Genomic DNA, 17,931 nt, shown 5'->3' on the forward strand with positions numbered 1-17,931 from the left:
AGGTGGGTGGAGGGGCAGAGGAAGAGGGAGGAGCTGCATGTGGAGCTCGATCCCAGAACCCTGAGATCATGACTACAGTAGAAGATAGGTGCTTAACTGACTGAGCCACCTAGGCGCCCCAAGATTTTATTTTTAAATTTACATCTGTGCAATTTTTGTTTTTGCTTTAGTTCATTTTTTTTTTTTAAGATTTACTTATTTTATTTATTTATTTATTTAGAAGATTTTTTTTTAATCTTTTTTTTTTCATTTTATTTATTTTTTTCAGCGTAACAGTATTCATTGTTTTTGCACAACACCCAGTGCTCCATGCAAAACGTGCCCTCCTTGAAGATTTTTTATTTTATTTATTTGACAGAGAAAGAGATCACAAGTAGGCAGAGAGGCAGGCAGAGAGAGAGGAGGAAGCAGGCTCCCTGCGGAGCAGAGAGCCCGATGCGGGGCTCCATCCCAGGACCCTGAGATCATGACCCAAGCCAAAGGCAGCGGCTTAATCCACTGAGCCACCCAGGTGCCCCAAGATTTACTTATTTTAGAGAGAGCTCACACACACAAGCTGCGGGTGGGGAGGACAGTGAGAGGGAGAGGGAGAGAGAATCTCAAGCAGACTCCCCCTTGAGCATGAAACCCAACGTGGGGCTTGATCCCAGTACCCGGAGCTCATGACCTGAGCTGAAGTCAAGAGTCAATCACTTTACTGACTATGCCACTCAGGTTCCCCCCCTTTTTTTTTAATAAAGATAGATTGATTGGTATTATAAAGTAGTGATTATAATGTATATAGAATTTTATGTTTTCCTTTTTTTCAATTAGTAGTTTATAATTAGTTTCTTTTTTTTTTTTTAAAGATTTTATTTATTTGACACAAACAGAGATTGAGAGAGAGAGATATTGCAAGTAGGCAGAGAAGCAGTCAGGGAGAGAGAGGAGGAAGCAGGCTCCCTGCCGAGCAGAGGGCCCAATGTGGGGCTCGATCCCAGGACCATGGCTCAGATCATGACCTGAGCCGAAGGCAGAGGCTTTAACCCACTGAGCCACCCAGGTGCCCCATATAATTAGTTTCTATGTAGCTATCCATTCTTTATATTTATTGTTTTTAGTGGCTAAAAATGGTCTGTTAACTTGAATTATTGTAATTTTATCACCTACCTTCCAGTTACTGGGTATTTTGACTTTTCTAAGATTTTATTTATTTATTTAACAGAAAGAGACACAGTGAGAGAGAGAACACAAGCAGGGTGAGCAGGAGAGGGAGAAGTAGGCTTCCCACTGAGCAGGGAGCCGGATGCAGGGCTCAGTTCCAGGACCCTGGGATCATGACCTGAGCCAAAGACAGACGCTTAACAACTGAGCCTCCCAGGCACCCCTGGATATTTTGACTGTTATATCCTTCAGTTTATTTTCCTGGGATAAATTCTTAAGAATCAGATTAATGAATCAAAGAGTATGATTTTTTTTTAAAGATTTTATTTCTTTATGAGAGAGAGAGAGATTACAAGTAGGCAGAGAGGCAGGCAGAGAGAACGGGTGGGGAAGCAGGCTCCCTGCTGAGCAGAGAGCCTGATTCGGGGCTTGATTCCGGGACCCTGAGATCATGACCTGAGCCCAAGGCAGAGGCTTAACCCACCAAGCAACCCAGGTGCTCCTGATTTTTTTTTTTTAAAGTAGTCTCTACACCCTACATGAATCTTGAACTCACAACCCTGAGATCAGGAGTTGCATGTTTCACTGACTGAGCCAGCCAGGCCCCACAAAGAATATGATTCTTCAGGGATACCTGGGTGGCTTATTCTGTTAGGTGTCTAATTCTTGATTTTGGCTCATGTCATGATCCCAGGTTTGTGAGACTGAGCCCTGCAACAGGCTCTGCATTGGACATGGAGCCTGCTTAAGATTCTCACTCTCTCTCTGCCTCTTACCCCTCTCTCCCTCTCTTAAAAATTTTTTTAAAAATTAAAATTAAAAAAGATTTTTAAGGGGCACCTGGGTGGCTCAGTGGTTTAAAGCCTCTGCCTTCGGCTCAGGTCATGATTCCAGGGTCCTGGGATCAAGCCCCACATCAGGCTCTCTGCCTAGCGGGGAGCCTGCTTCCTCCTCTCTATCTCCTTGCCTACTTGTGACCTCTGTCTGTCAAATAAATAAATAAAATCTTTAAAAAAAATTTTTTAAAGAATTTTTTAAGAATATGATTTAAAAAAAAGAAGTGTAATTGACATGCAATGTAATGTTTCAGGTATACAACATAGTGACTGACAGTTGTGTGTGTTATGAGGTGCTCACCACTAGCACAGTTACTACCATCTGTCACCATATGATGCTATTAAAATATTTACCATTGACTAGGGGCCCCTGGTATCTCAGTTGTTTGGGCGTGTGCCTTTGGCTCAGGTCATGATCCCAGACTTCTGGGATTGAGTCCTGCATTGGGCTCCATGCTTGGCAGGGAGTCCACTTCCTCATCTGTCCCTCATCCCACTCATGTTCTCTCTGTCAAATAAATAGAACCTTTAAAAAAATAAATAAATAAAAACAAAACTACCATTGACTATATTCCCTATCCTGTAGCTTTTATCCCTGTGACTTAAATCATTCCATACCTGGAAGCCTGTACCTCCCACTCCCCTTCATCCATTTTTGCCCATCTCCTCGCTCCCTCCCCTCTGGCAACCACCACTTTTTCTCTGTATGTATGAGTCTGTTTCTGCTTTTGTTTGTTTTCTTTTTTAGATACCACATATTAGTGAAATCATACGGTATTTGTCTTTAATATGAACTTTTTTTTTTAAAGATTTTATTTATTTATTTGACAGAGAGAGAGAGAGATCACAAGTAGGCAGAGGAGCGGAAGCAGGCTCCCTGCTGAGCAGAGAGCGCGATGCGGGGCTAGATCCCAGGACCCTGAGATCATGACCTGGGCTGAAGGCAGAGGCCCAACCCATTGAGCCACCCAGGCGGCCCTAATATGAACATTTTTTTAAAAGATTTTATTTATTTATTTGAGAGAAAAGGAGATCACAAGTCGGCAGAGAAGCAGACAGAGAGAGTGGGGGAAGTTGGATCTCTGCTGAGCAGAGAGCCTGATTAGGGGCTCCATCCCAGGACCCTGAGATCATGACCTGAGGTGAAGGCAGAGGCTTAAACCACTGAGTCACCCAGGCACCCCTAATATCATTTTTGACACTTAAAATGTATTTGCCATGTTACTTTGCCAAAATATACCAATCTGTAACTGTATAGTGACTAAAACCTGTCACTATTGCATTTTGATATTTCAAATATTTTTATCTCTATACTTAAATTTTTTTTCTTGAAGGAGTACCTGGGTGGCTCGGATAGTTTGGTGTCTGCTTCGGCTTGGGTCACAATCTCTGGGTTCTGGGATAGAGCCTTCATGTTGGGCTCCTGGCTCAGCTGGGAGCCTGCTTCTCCTTTTCCCTCTGCCTCTCCCCCTGCTTGTGCTATGTTTCTCTTTCTCCCAAATGAATAAATAGAAGTATTCTTTATCTATACCAAAATAATTTAATGTAAGAAAAATTTTCTTTCAGAAAGTGGTCCATTTTCTGTTTCTAGAATTGCTGCTCTTCTTCTCTTCAATCTCCTGTTGGATTTGTAGGTGTTCGGAATGGTTTGATAACTATCTAACTGAACTCCTGCAACCTGATGTCATCTCAGTCTGTTAATCCTTCGCCATCTTGACTCCTCTCCTAAATAAAATCTTTTTTAAAAACTTTTATTAAAGAAGTTGAATATGTCTCCATACCTTTTCAGTTAGGATTGCTTTAAGGTCATTATTCTAAGAAAAGGTAGTTCTAAGTGTTTTTCTTATATTCAGAACTCAAGAATCCCTCTCTAATCTTAAAAGAGTCTTAACAAGACTTTGAACAGTCCTGGAGTTTGAATAAAGAGAAAGGTCAACCTTTATATAACCTCATTTTCCTAACACATCTTAGGTCTTGGTTTTATCATAATTGATGGCTCTCTTTTCTGGGATATATAGACTTTTGGTTTGCTGTCACACAGGAGATGACACATGGGCCAAGGAATAAATTTGGGCTCATTAGACCTAAGTTTAAATTTTGTTTCCATTTTCTAATTTCTACCTGAGTGACTCAGTAAGTTTATTATTGTCTCTAAACTTCAGTTTCTTTTTCTGTAAACATAATATAAATTGTTTTACACAGTTATTGGGAGAACTAAATAATGTAATATATTAAGTGGCTTAGCATCTGATGAGTTTTCAGCATTCATTTCTATCCCTTTCCTGCAATTTCTACTCTTGTCTTCCATTATTTAGTTTTTAGTTTTGCTATGTGAAAGTATGTTTAAAGATTATAGTCAGCTTTTCATTTATAATGCATTTTTATATTGTGTAACAGTTTGGTACCCTTAGTGATCCAAACTTCCATATGGGAAGAAAGAGATCCTATTATATACTGAGAACGGATTTGGTGTCAAGCCATGCTTGATGCTTGATAAGTAAAGCTTGGCCTGTGTATTTGTTTTTCATTGAAGTTAAGACTGTCAGCCATCTGGAGCAGAGCCAGATCTTCTGATTCTTTGTGCTTTGCTTCCCAGTGATACAACTAATTTATATTATAGGCTGATACCATTTGGTTTCCTTATTGAATTTCAGGGACAGAGAATTCTGGAAAAGTGGACATCTCTACCAAGGACCTTCTTCCTCATCAAGAATTGCGATTTAAGTCTGGTCTGGAGAAGGCTATTAAGCACAAAGACAAACTGTTAGAATTTGACAGAACTAGGTATGATGTGGTTTGAATAATAAATCCTAAGCAATAGACTGGTCTACAAATTCTGGCCATTTAAACATTTATTCTGCCACTTGGTACCTTTCTAGGGTGGAGTATGAAAGATTCACAGCAAAAGAAGATTCACAGCAAAAGAAGAGTTCTGCTGCATAACATGGCCTACATCTTGTTTTTGAATTCATGTTTGAGATAGGCTCCCACCAAGAGGATCTTACCCTGTAACATTTTTTAATTTTTGGCAGATGCTGGTGTACCCCCAGAAAGTTGATTTGGGTTGACAGAATTCCCCAGTTGTTCCACTACAAGTGGAACATATGCCAGTCAGCATATGTTAGAGTGCTTACCCAGAGTAGACTGCAATAAGAAATTGCCTCTGGAAGAGTGTAGGTAGTGGCATATCATGGAAAGGCATGATTTACCCTTCCTTCCCTTTGATGCTCAATTTGTTTTCTGACTTAATGGTCACTATATTAAAATGTCCCTAAATTGGCTTTTACATTTGTACACGTTTGTCATTTAGCCCATCAACTTCTGTTTAGGAGACAGTTTTATTGATTTGTTAATTCTATTTTTTATTTCTTACATGTTTTTCTTCTTCTTCTTTTTTTTTTTTTAAAGATTTTATTTATTTATTTGTCAGAGAGAGAGAGAGAGAGTGAGCACTGGCAGGCAGAGGCAGAGGGAGAAGCAGGCTCCCCGCCGAGCAAGGAGCCCCATGTGGGACTCGATCCTAGGACGCTGGGATCATGACCCGAGCTAAAGGCAGCTGCTTAACCAACTGAGCCACCCAGGTGTCCCTGTTTTTCTTCTTTTGAACAAAATATGTATTCAGAGCCAGTGGTAAAATTGTTTTGTTTTTTAAATTTCTTATTTATTTTTATTTTTTTTTTAAACATATAATGTATTTTTATCCCCAGGGGTACAGGTCTGTGAATCACCAGGTTTACACACTTCACAGCACTCACGATAGCACATACCCTCCCCAGTGTCCATAACCCCGCTCCCCCTCTCGGTAAAATTGTTTAAATAGGACTTATATACTCATATTTCAAATGGCTGTGTGAGAATCTATGAGGGTCCTTGGAGAACTCTGAATCTTTTACTTATTGTACCTAACCTGGGAGTCTATTCTGGGCATTATAATCCTTTAGTTAGACACTCTTTCTCCTTCCAAACCATTTGCTGTAAATCTGAGATGTATCTTGGAAAGCTATTTCTTAAGCCCATCACAAAGGTTTTTTGTTTGTTTTTTTCAAGATTTTATTTATTTATTTGACAGAGAGAGATCACAAGTAGGCTGAGAGGCAGAGGTGGGGGGGTGGGGGGGTGGGGGGGATGGCGGAGCAGGCTCCCTGCTGAGCAGAGAGCCTGATTCTGGACTCCATCCCAGGGCCCTGATATCATGACCTGAGCCGAAGGCAGAGGCTCAACCCACTGAGCCAGCCAGGTGCCCCCATTGCAAAGGTTTTTTAGCTCATATTTACTCCTAATCCTTTAAATATCACTTCTGTCCCTACTCAATAAAATTTTATCATTAGAAATAGAATTGACAATGGAGTACATTTCTAGGTAAATGGAAACTAGAAAAGGGTCTCTCCCTGCTAATGCCCCCTTTTCTCATGTGTTCCAGGGTACCAGTTTCATTATTTAGGTTCACATGTAGGACCAGTTTTCTCCTGAGCCCTCTGAAACCTCCCCGTCTCAGTCTACTTTAAAACTTGTATAATTCCAGGGGCGCCTGGGCGGCTCAGTGGGTTAAAGCCTCTGCCTTCGGCTCAGGTCATGATCCCAGGGTCCTGGGATCGAGCCCCGCATCGGGCTCTCTGCTCTGCAGGGAGCCTGCTTCCTCCTCTCTCTCTGCCTGCCTCTCTGCCTAGTTGTGATTTCTCTCTGTCAAATAAATAAAACATTTAAAAAAAAAAAACAACTTGTATAATTCCAGCTGTGTCCTGAAAAATTGAAATTGATATATGAATCTAAATTCAGTATTTCCCTATGCCTATGTATATCACAGACATCACTGTTTGTATTATGTCACTGTGTATATTATGCACAAAGTCAGTTGTGACTGGATTTGTTCATTTTGAGTAATCACTTAATTTCTTTGAGCCCCAGGCTCATTATCTATAGAATGAGAGGGTTGGGTCATCAAAATTCCTTCTGGTTCTCAGTTTCTTTGTCAGTATGATCTTAGGAATAGGCCTGAGGCCATATCTTAGAATTTGACCAGTGTTTTAGTGTTTTAGTGAGGGACTAGAGATAGGTTTTGGGGGTCAGAGATAGAAACTGGCCTATAGTAGTAGAGCAGTAGGATGTCCTAAGAGTAAGCCATATGGGGGCCTGGGTGGCTCAGTGTGTTAAGCCTCTGCCTTCGGCTTGGGTCATGATCTCAGGGTCCTGGGATCGAGGCCCGCCCCCCCCCGCTCCCCCCCCATATCAGGCTCTCTGCTCAGCGGGGAGCCTGCTCCCCCCCCCCCCCGCCGCCTATTTGTGATCTTTGTCTGTCAAATAAATAAATAAAATCTTTAAAAATAAAAAAAAAGAATAAGCCATAGGACTTAAACAGTCCGGGATAGCACTCCTTAGTTTCTAAGGGAAAGGGCAGCAGTTGGGCCTAGCAAGAATAGACTAGGTCCCAGTAGTAGAGGGGCTAGGATATTGAGTAAGCTGCCGAGACATGAATTCAGATGTAGCAAAACCTGGTAGAAGCTCAGTTATGGCTAGACCAGTTAAAAAAAAAATGGCAGAAGATAATGGGTTATGATGCTGTGTCTTTTTCTGCCTGAGAGTGAGATTAGTTTCAGGAGCTGAGCTGAGACTGCAATGGGGATAAGATACATGCAGAAGCTGGGAACTAAGCAGAGCTTGACCTGATTTTGGAACTTTTTTGGGCATCTATATTTGAGGTAATAATCTCAGGATATCAAGTCCCTGTTTTATCATGTGTTCTTTTTTTACCTCCTTAGCATTCGAAGGACCCAAGTCATTGATGATGAGTCAGATTACTTTGCCAGTGATTCCAACCAGTGGTTGTCTAAAATTGAGCGGGAGACTCTGCAAAAGCGAGAGGAAGAGCTGAGAGAATTTCGACATATGTCTCGGCTCTCTAAGAAAATCACCATTGACTTTGCAGGCAGGAAGATTGTGGAGGATGAAAATCCACTAGCAGAGTATCACAGCAGGTAAGTGGGCAGCACCAGAAAGGGTTTGGGAGGGGGCAGTTTGTAGAGGATTTTCCCCCTGTCATGGATCTGTTATTTGTTTATTTTATTTTATTTTATTTTTTTAAAGATTTATTTGAAAGAAGAGAGAAAGTGAGCGTGAGCAAGGGCAGGGGTGGAAGGAGAGGGAGAAGCAGACTCCCCTACTGAGCAGGGAGCCTGACATGGGGATCTATCCCAGGACCCTGGGATCATGACCTGAACCGAAGGTAGATGCTTAAATGACTGAGCCACCCAGGCGCCTCTATTTTTGTTGATTTAAAAAATAATATATTCATTTGCAGGGCTCCTGGGTTGCTCAGTGGGTTAAAGCCTCTCTGCCTTCAGCTCAGGTCATGATCCCGGGATCCTGGGATCAAGCCCCACATCGCATCGGCATCGGCATCGGGCTCTCTGCTCAGCAGGGAGCTTGCTTCCCTTCCTCTCTCTCTGCCTGCCTCTCTGCCTACTTGTGATCTCTGTCTGTCAAATAAATAAATAAATAAATAAATAAATAAATCTTTAAAAATACATATGTATTCATTTGGAGTCATTGTAAGAGTAGCTAAGACAATTTTGAAAATGAACAGTGAGGGGAGCTTGTCTTCTAGATAATTGCTGTAGTTTGATAAACTTTTTTTAAAACAATGAGATACAGTTTGGGCATGGAGAAGATCAATGAAATGTAAAGGAATCGAGAAACAATTTTGAATTATGTGTGCTTGTGTCCACACATGTATAAATTAGTAATTGAAACAGCATTTCTCCTTTCTAAAAAAAAGAAAAAGAAAGATTTATTTATTAGAGAGAGCGCATGCATGTGCACAAGGCAGGGTAGGGGCAGAGGGACAGGAAGAGGGAGAGAATATCAGGCAAATTCCCTGCTGAAGGCGGAGCCTGACATGGGGCTCCATCCCACCACCCTGAGATCATGACCCAAGCCAAAATCAAGAGTCGGACGCTTAACTGACTGAGCCACCTGGGTGCCCCTGAACCAGGTAGCATTTCTAAATAGTAAGAAAAGGGTTAAATATATGATGGGATGATTGGCCACCAACTTGGAAAAAATCTATATTAACTCTGTACCTCAAACCATACTGCGATAATAAGTTTGACTAAATAGTTAAATGTAGAAGAGATAAAAAGATTAGAAAGAAAGAAATATAGGAGAATATAGATACAGTCTTGGTGTAATAAAGCTCTTTCTAAGCAAGATACAAAACCCAGAAATAAAAAAGACAAGGTGTTTTATTAATTTTATTTTTTTTAAGATTTATTTATTTGAGAAAGAGAGCACTCACAAGCTGTAGGGAGAGGCAGAAGGAGAGGGAGAAGCAGACTTGCCCTGAGCAGGGAGCCCGACCTGGGGCTCAATCCCAGGACCCTGAGATCATGACCTGAGCTGAAGGCAGCACTTAACCAACTGAGCCACCCAGGTGCCCCAAGATATTTTTAATAAAGTAAAAAAATTCTACCAAACTGAGAGAATATTGTAAACATTTTTAAATCAAAAGAGGAATATCTATATAAAGACTTCCTGCAAATTAGAAGAAACAGAAAACAATCCAGTAGAAAAATGAGCAAAGGTTAAGGACGATTTACGGGTGAAGCAAATAGCCTATAGACGTTTAAAAAAAAATGCTCAACTAGGGGCGCCTGGGTGGCTCAGTTAAGTGTCTGCCTTTGGCTCAGGTCACGATCCTGGGGTCCTAGAATGTGGAGCCCAGCATCTGGCTCCCTGCTCCGCGGGAGGCCTGCTTTTCCATCTCCCACTCCTGCTGCTAGTGTTCCTTTTCTCACTTTCTCTCTGTCAAATAAATAAATTTTTTTTAAAAAAAAGAAGAAAAATATAAAATGCTCAATTAGTTAAAAGGGAAATGCAAATTTTAAAACATAATACATCATTAAATTGGCTGAAATAAAAAATACATATATATAAAATATTGCATAATCTGTGAATGTAGGAAAATCGAGATGCTCTTTTACTATGGATGGAACTATTAAAATGGTACAGCCTGAATGCCAAGAGTGAACCCTAATGTAAAGTATGGATTTTGGGTGATAATGATGTGTCAGTGTAGGCTGCTTAATTTTAACAAATGTACCACTTAAGTGAGGAATGGTTGATCATGGGGGAAACTCTGGATGTATGGGGCAAAGAGTATAAGAGAAATGTGTAAACCTTCTGTTCAGTTTTCCTTTGAACTTAAAACTGCTCTAAAAAATAAAGTTTAATGAAAAAATTTCCATCATGGCCAATTTCAAGTTACCACCATGAAGTTATTGAATGTGGAGTTCAGGGATACGGTTTTGGCATATCCATATCCAGCATAGCACTGAAAAGAAAGGATCTCACTCTCTGCATTCTGTTTTGCAAATGGCATGGGTGTGTCTTCCTTCCCTCCTTCCTTCCCTTCCTTCCCTCTCTTTCCCTCACCCCCTCTTTCTCTTCTTTCTCTGTGCTCCCCCACTGTCTCTCTCAAACACACACACAAGTAGATATTGGTAAACACAGTAATGCTTGCCACAAGGTCCAATCTTTGGCCTTCTTTTTAAGATCTGGCAAATCCATCATAGACGTTTCCTAAGCAAAGGTTATTCTCTCCACAAAAGAAATTCTACCACTAACTTCAAAATAATTATTCGTCTCACCAATTACATCTTGATACATAGATAAAAAGAAAAAAATAAAATTATTTTTGGGTGATGGGTTTAAGAATTTTTAATTTTTTCCCATTAATTTTTATTTTCCAGTTATGAATTCCCTTTATAATAATAAAATTATTTTTATGTTCAATGAAAAGTGGCACAGCTTTTTAGTAGTGAAATTGGACAGTATCTCAAACCATATCTTATATTATGCATACATTTTGACTTGTCACCTATAACCTGATAGCAAGATGCTAATTTCTTCATCCCTTTCTCAACATTTTAAAAAAATATTTGCCCTTCTGACACATGAAAAATGGTATTTATTTCATCAGAATTTTAATTCACATTTCTTTGTTTTGATTGTATGCTGGTAATTCTGAACATTCTAAAAATGTGTTGATTAGCTATTTGTATTACTTCTTTTTTTTATTTGTATTACTTATTTTATAGATTCTAGAGTTGTAGATATACTTCCCATTTGTTATATCTCAAATCTATTTCCTTCCTTCAGATCACACTGTCTCCCCACCTCTTATTTCATTTAGACTCACCTCTTCCCTCAAAAATTCTTATTTTTCTTTTCCTTTTGCTTCATACCCATGTCTCTGCTTTTTCCTTGGTTTGGAAATTTCTCCCCCAATCTTCACTTTTGAAATACCTGCCTATTTGGTACAACAGGTGGGATGATAATAGCAATAATTGCCATAACTGTATCATAGTATAACAGCTACATCCTTCCATGTTTTTGTTCATCATCTTCATAGCTGTTTTTTTTTTTTTAAGATTTTATTTATTTATTTGACAGAGAGAGAGATCACAAGCAGGCAGAGAGAGAGGAGGAAGCAGGCTCCCCGCTGAGCAGAGAGCCCGATGCGGGGCTCGATCCCAGGACCCTGAGATCATGACCTGAGCCGAAGGCAGAGGTTTTAACCCACTGAGCCACCCAGACGCCCCTTCATAGCTGTTTTAAACCTGCCATTTAGATTCAGAGCTTCTTGAAGGCAAGAACCATGTCCTCCACATTTTCTTTTTTTCTTAAGTAGGCTCCGTGCTGGTCTCAGTGTGGGGCTGGAACACATGACTCTGAGGACCCTGAGGTTAACACCCGAGCTGAGATCAAGAATCCAATGCTTAACCGACAGAGCTGCCCAGGTGCCCCTCCGGCACACTTTTAAGTTGCCTTGGATATCCGAGGTTCCTAACAAATATCTCTTTAATCGTATTAAATTAAATTATATTTAATTGACCTTTCCCTTTCCTACTGGTAAAAGCTTTTCATTATGTTGTACCTCACAATTATCATTATCGGCAAATATTTCTAAAGCATCTGGCAGGGACATGGAGTACAGCAGCAAGTAACATAGAGATATCAAGTAGAATAAGTTACGGTTCCGCAGGACCTATTATCTATTACTAACCGGTAAGATTAGTTCTATAGTCTTTTTTTTTTTAAAGACTTTATTAATTTGGCAGACAGAGATCACAAGTATGCGGGGCGGGGGGGGGGGGGACAGGTTCCCCGCTGAGCAGAGAGCCCCATGCAGTGCTCTATCCCCGCTGAGTGGAGAGCCCCATGTGGGGCTTGATCCCAGGACCCTGAGACCATGACCTGAGCCAAAGGCAGAGGCTTAACCCACTGAGCCACCCAGGCATCCCAGTTCTACAGTCTTTAATGAATAATGATCACATTCTTTTGTGAGTTTAGAGCCAAAATAAATAACAAACACCGTAGGCACAGGATAACATGGGATGTATTCCGTGACTGTTTATGAGACTGACCCGCTGCCTACTGCGCTAAGGAGGCAAGTTCCGTGACTGTTTAATTAGTAGGTGTTAATAGAACTTCAGAAAAAGGAGTAAGAACTTTTGTGCTGGGCCAGTAGAGTGCCTCATTAGAACTTCTGGGCCTCGAAGCAAGGATAGAATCCAGATCAGCATGGAAAAGTAGACAGGGACTTCTGAGTGGGCAGAGGAGTAATTGAATGTGTTGAGTAAATTGAATACTCTTCTGTGGGTCAGACTATTTCTAGGCATGTTTTCTCATCTTGGCATTTTTAGTGATCTTGTTAGGCAGATGAATGATTGTAGTATGCTCTACCTATTTTCTTAATGTTCTGGAACTTTTACTAACTCGTATTCCTTAGGGTTCTTGGAGTGAAGAGAAGGAAGTTGGTGGTGGGGATAGGGAAGATCATCCATGGACCCCTCTTTGAATTTCAAATTTTATCATTGTTGAAGGATTTTATGTTGTGGTAAGTAAGGATATTCTGAGCAAAGAATATTACCAATTATTGCATCCTTTGATTTGTTATCACAGACTAGATGAGACAATACAGGCAATTGCCAATGGAACCTTGAATCAACCATTGACCAAATTGAATAGATCTTCTGACGAGCCTTTGGGAGTTCTGGTGAATCCCAACCTCTACCAGTCCCCTCCCCAGGTTAGTGGACCTTTTCTCTAGATGGTAATGAGAGAAGTTTGGGCCCTGATATTTCTCCTTTCAAGTGTGCCTGTTTCATAGGCTTTAGATACTAATTTGCTCTTTGAACACACCCATCAACCTCATCTTCTGACCCCAGTTTTTTCCAATTTTTTTCAGCACTTCTAACAAGTTGACCTGTATTACCTTCCTAGTATTTTCCAAGAGAGGGTTTTAAAAAGTAAGATATTTAGACAATAACCCCATGGTCTTTTTGTTAATGTTCTTTCTCTGCCTTTTATAGAATATGGGTAGTCCCATGGAATGGTATTTTAAATTGAAATGTTTATTGTTGTCATTCACTTTTTCCATCATACATTGAGTGTCTGCTATGTGCAAGCATAGTAGTAAGTGATAAACTGACTGTTATACTGCTTCTATCGTCAAGAAACTCATAGATTAGTAGGGAAAAAGATTACATAAGCAGCTCTAATACTAACAGAAATTTAAATAAAGTATGGTGGAAACCCAGGAGAGGGAAACAGTACTTCCAGTTGAGAATAAAAGAGGCTTTTATAGGGAAGCTATAATTTGAATTCCTTAAAATAGTTGCATATGTTAATTGTACTTCAATTAAAAAAAGATAATTGCAATGACAGACACATGTGCATAGAGTAGAACTTCAAGAAGGAGTTCATAAATGCACTAGAGGAGTCACCAAAGAAATAGTGTTTGAGAGAAGACTTAAAGGATGAATAACAATTTCCAATGAGATGAATCTAAGGAGGAAATTCCAGGTAGAAGGAACAACATGTACAAAAGGCTCAGCAGCTTAGGAGCATTGTAGATTTGTTAGAACCAGAAGTAACTTAAGTATAAAAGTTAAGATAAAAAAAAAAAAAAAGATGGAGTAGTAGGTGTGTTAGTTTCCTAGAGAAACTATAACAAAGTATCACAATTAGTTGGGTTAAAACAACAGAAATTTATTTTCTCACAGTTCCATAACCAAAACCAAGGTATTGGCAGGGCTACACACTTCCTCCAAATGCTCCCTTGCCTCTTTAAGCTTCTGGTGGCCCTGAGTGTCCCTTGGTTTGTAGCTGCATCATTCTGATGTCTGCCTTCATCTTCACATGGCCTTATTCCCATTATGTTTTTGTCTCTAAGTGTTCTTCCATTTTATAATAATTTTTTTAAAAAAATTTATTTGACAGAGAGAGCACACAGTAGGCAGAGCAGCAGGCAGAGGGAGAGGGAGAAGCAGGCTCTCTGCTTAGCAGAGAGCCCGATGGCGGGGCTCAATCCCAGGACCCTGGGATCATGACCTGAGCGGAAGGCAGCCGCTTAACTGACTGAGCCACCCAGGCACCCCTGTTCTTCCATTTTATAAAGGCACCAGTCATTGGATTTGGGGTTGAACCTAACCTAGCATGACCTTATCTTAATTTAATTGCATCTGCAAAGACTGTTCCCAAGTAAGGTCACTTTTACAGGTTCTGGATAGACATAAGTGTTAGGGGGCATACTACTCAACCCAATACAGTAGGCATCATATTACCATGAAGGCCTTTATGTCTCATGCTGAGGAGACAGCATGGTTTTATCCCATAGTAGGTAAAGGGAAGTCACTAAAGAATTTTAGCGGAAGAGCAGCATGACTTACATGCCTGTATAGAGAGCAGATTGGAGAGAGGAGTAAGACTAGAAGCAAGGAAATTCCTAAGAAGGTTATTGCAGTAGTGCAGTGGGGAGATAATGAGGAGCCAGGTTAATGTTATAACACTGGTAGGGCAGCAGATGAGGAGACCAGTTACTAGGGTCTATAATTGTGTTATAGAAATATAAGAGATTAATTTAGGAAAGTGGCCGTGGGAATAGAGAAACCGGTAATATAAACTAGAACTGTAGTAGAGCTAAAACAGAGAATGTGGGCCTCAAATTGTTCAAACACCAACATGTTTATGAAACCACTTATTTCCCCTGTAAAGGATGAGTCTTTCCTGGGTATTCGCAGTTAAGGTCTTCTATCCCTGCGTAATATTTACTCTATTCTGCTTTAGATTTTGGATAGCTATTTATGTGTTTGTCTTCTACTAGGATTATAAATTCCTTGAAAGAAAGAACTGTATCTTTTTTATGCCTTATGTGCTTCACATAGTCAAGTATTCAATAATTGTTTATTTTATTAAGATATGATGCAGTTGATTAGAATCATGAAACTTTATTACAGAAAGATTATTAAAGATTAACTTAGTCCAACACCCACATTTTATAGTTGAGAAAACTAAAACTGTTAAAAGTTAAGTGATTGTTTAGAATCTCTAAACTACGACTCTAGTTTTTTTCACCTGATAAATTATCAAATAAGTCAAAAGCTAAGAAAAGTAAACTAACTCCAGACTTTATCATCTTAAAACCTACTACCTTTTTTGGCCTTGTTTCAGATAAAGATGGCATAAACTTTAAGAAAACTCTGCCCAGTATGATTTCTTCATTATAAGCATTCATCTCATTTTTGTATATCTACCCCATGTTCTTTCCTTGTCAGACAAAACTGTATGTTTGGTTTCTTTTTTGTGTAGTGGATAGACCAGACAGGTGCAGCCTCACAGAAGAAGGCTTTCCATTCAGCAGGATCGGAACTAGAATTCAACTCTTGTCGGCACCAGCTGCGAATCCAGGACCAAGATTTTCAGGAAGGCTTTGATGGTGGCTGGTGCCTCTCTATGCATCAGCCCTGGGCCTCTCTGCTTGTCAGAGGGATCAAAAGGTAAGGATGGAAATGAATCTTGCTGTGGAAGATTTTATAGTGACATACACTTGATTTAGAATTATGAATTAGGGAGGTACCTGGGTGGCTCAGTTGGTCAAGCTTCTGACTCTTGATTTTGGTTCAGGTCGTGATCTCAGAGTTATGAGATGGAGCCTCGAGTTGGGCTCTTTCCTGGACATTGAGCCTGCTTAAGATTCTCTATCCCTCTCCCCCTCACCCCCTGCCCAACCTCTCTGTCTCTCTCTTAAAAAAAAAGTGTGGATTAGAATTAATTTTCCCCAATTTAGTGATTATTTATAATACTCTTCACATAGGACTTTCAGCAATATATTCATGTTACTGATTTGTTAGTTGTGTTTTTACTGAATAGCTTAAAAAAAACTGAGTTTAGAAAAACTAAGAATCCTAGTCATAACAAAGAATAGAATACCATTTTTTCATCTTTGGAAGAAAGTCTTTTTTTTTTTTTAAGATTTATTTATTTATTTGACAGAGAGAGAGAGATCACAAGTAGACAGAGAGGCAGGCAGAGAGAGGGAGAAGCAGACTCCCCGCTGAGCAGAGAGCCCAATGTGGGACTTCGATCCCAGGACCCTGGGATCATGACCCGAGCTGAAGGCAGAGGCTTAACCCACTGAGCCACGCAGTGGCCCCTCTTTTTTTTTTTAATTTTATTTTTATTTTTATTTTTTAAAGATTTTATTTATTTATTTGACAGGCAGAGATCACAAGTAGGCAGAGAGGCAGTCAAAGAGAGAGGGGGAAGCAGGCTCCCCGCTGAGCAGAGAGCCCAATGTGGGGCTCAATCCCAGGATACTAGGATCATAACCTGAGCCGAAGGCAGAGGCTCAACCCACTGAGCCACCCAGGCGCCCCAGAAAGTCTTTTTTTTTTTTTAATATTTTATTTATTTGACAGAGAGAAATCACAACTAGGCAGAGAGGCAGGCAGAGAGAGAGGAGGAAGCAGGCTCTCCGCGGAGTAGAGAGCCCGATGCGGGGCTCGATCCCAGGACCCTGGGATCATGACCTGAGCCGAAGGCAGAGGCTTTAACCCACTGAGCCACCCAGGTGCCCCAGAAAGTCTTTTTTTTTTTTAGATTTTATTTATATGTCAAAGAGAGAGAGCACAAGCAGGGGGAGCAGCAGGTAGAAGGAGAAGCAGACTCCCTGCTGAGCAAGGAGCCAGATGCGGGACAGGATCCTGGGATCATGACCCAGGTCGACCAAGTCGAAGGCACACGCTTAACAACTAAGTCTCCCAGGCATCCCTGGAAGAAAGTCTTTTGACAAGACTTGGCTTTGTAATATAACACTCAGCAACATTAATACTATGATCCTATTTGAAATTCAAAGTTTTTATACCTATTTATTAATTTTCTTAATACATCAACCCAACTGTGGTTTTGTTTTTCTATCATATATCAACTAAGCTGAGTAACCATATTGAGAAACCACAAATTCCTTTTCTACAGAAAGTGTGGGATTTGTAAGAGTTAAGTAGAATTATTACAAAATTGAGTCATTGTACCTATTAATGGTCTGAACTCACTGTTCTATGGTTTCATGTTTCTTCTTAATTTAATTTTAAAAGATAATTTTTGGGGGGTACCTGGCTGGGTCAGTTGGTAGAGCATGTGACTCTTGATCTTGGTGTTGTAAGTTTGAGTCCCACATTGGATATAGAGATTACTTAAAATTAAAATCTTTTAAAAAAGAAAATAATGGTTTTTTTTTTCTCTGCTTTTATAAATACAAATAGAAAATTGGAAAATACAGTAAACAACTAGAAAAAGACCACGTATAATCCCACCACTTAGAAACAGCTACTGTTAAGGGCGCCTGGGTGGCTTAGTCATTAAGTGTCTGCCTTCGGCTCAGGTCATGATCCCAGGGTTCTGGGATCAAGCTCGGCATCTGGCTCCCTGCTGAGCGGGAAGCCTGCTTCTCCCTCTCCCACTACCCCTTTGTTCCCTCTCTTACTGTCTCTCTCTCTCAAATATACAAATAAAAAAAATCTTAAAAAAAAAAAGGTTTGAAAAAAAAAAAAAGAAAGAGACAGCTACTGTTAGGGATGCATGCCTGGGTGGTTCAGTCAGTTTGGGCATCTGCCAT

At 40.2% G+C, this 17,931-nt stretch overlaps 1 protein-coding gene across 2 annotated transcripts in view; it reads left to right on the top strand.

The window, feature by feature from the left end:
- Positions 1-17,931, top strand: part of TRIP4 (thyroid hormone receptor interactor 4) — a 70,856-nt gene that overhangs the window by 21,438 nt on the left and 31,487 nt on the right. For both annotated transcript variants that reach the window (XM_046007201.1, XM_046007202.1), the window contains 4 exons: positions 4,634-4,763; positions 7,736-7,951; positions 12,939-13,065; positions 15,627-15,814. In XM_046007201.1, coding sequence (XP_045863157.1) covers positions 4,634-4,763; positions 7,736-7,951; positions 12,939-13,065; positions 15,627-15,814 — 661 coding nt within the window. The remainder of the gene's footprint in view (positions 1-4,633; positions 4,764-7,735; positions 7,952-12,938; positions 13,066-15,626; positions 15,815-17,931) is intronic.

This window comes from Meles meles, chromosome 6, assembly GCF_922984935.1.
Source record: "Meles meles chromosome 6, mMelMel3.1 paternal haplotype, whole genome shotgun sequence".
Taxonomy (NCBI): domain Eukaryota; kingdom Metazoa; phylum Chordata; class Mammalia; order Carnivora; family Mustelidae; genus Meles; species Meles meles.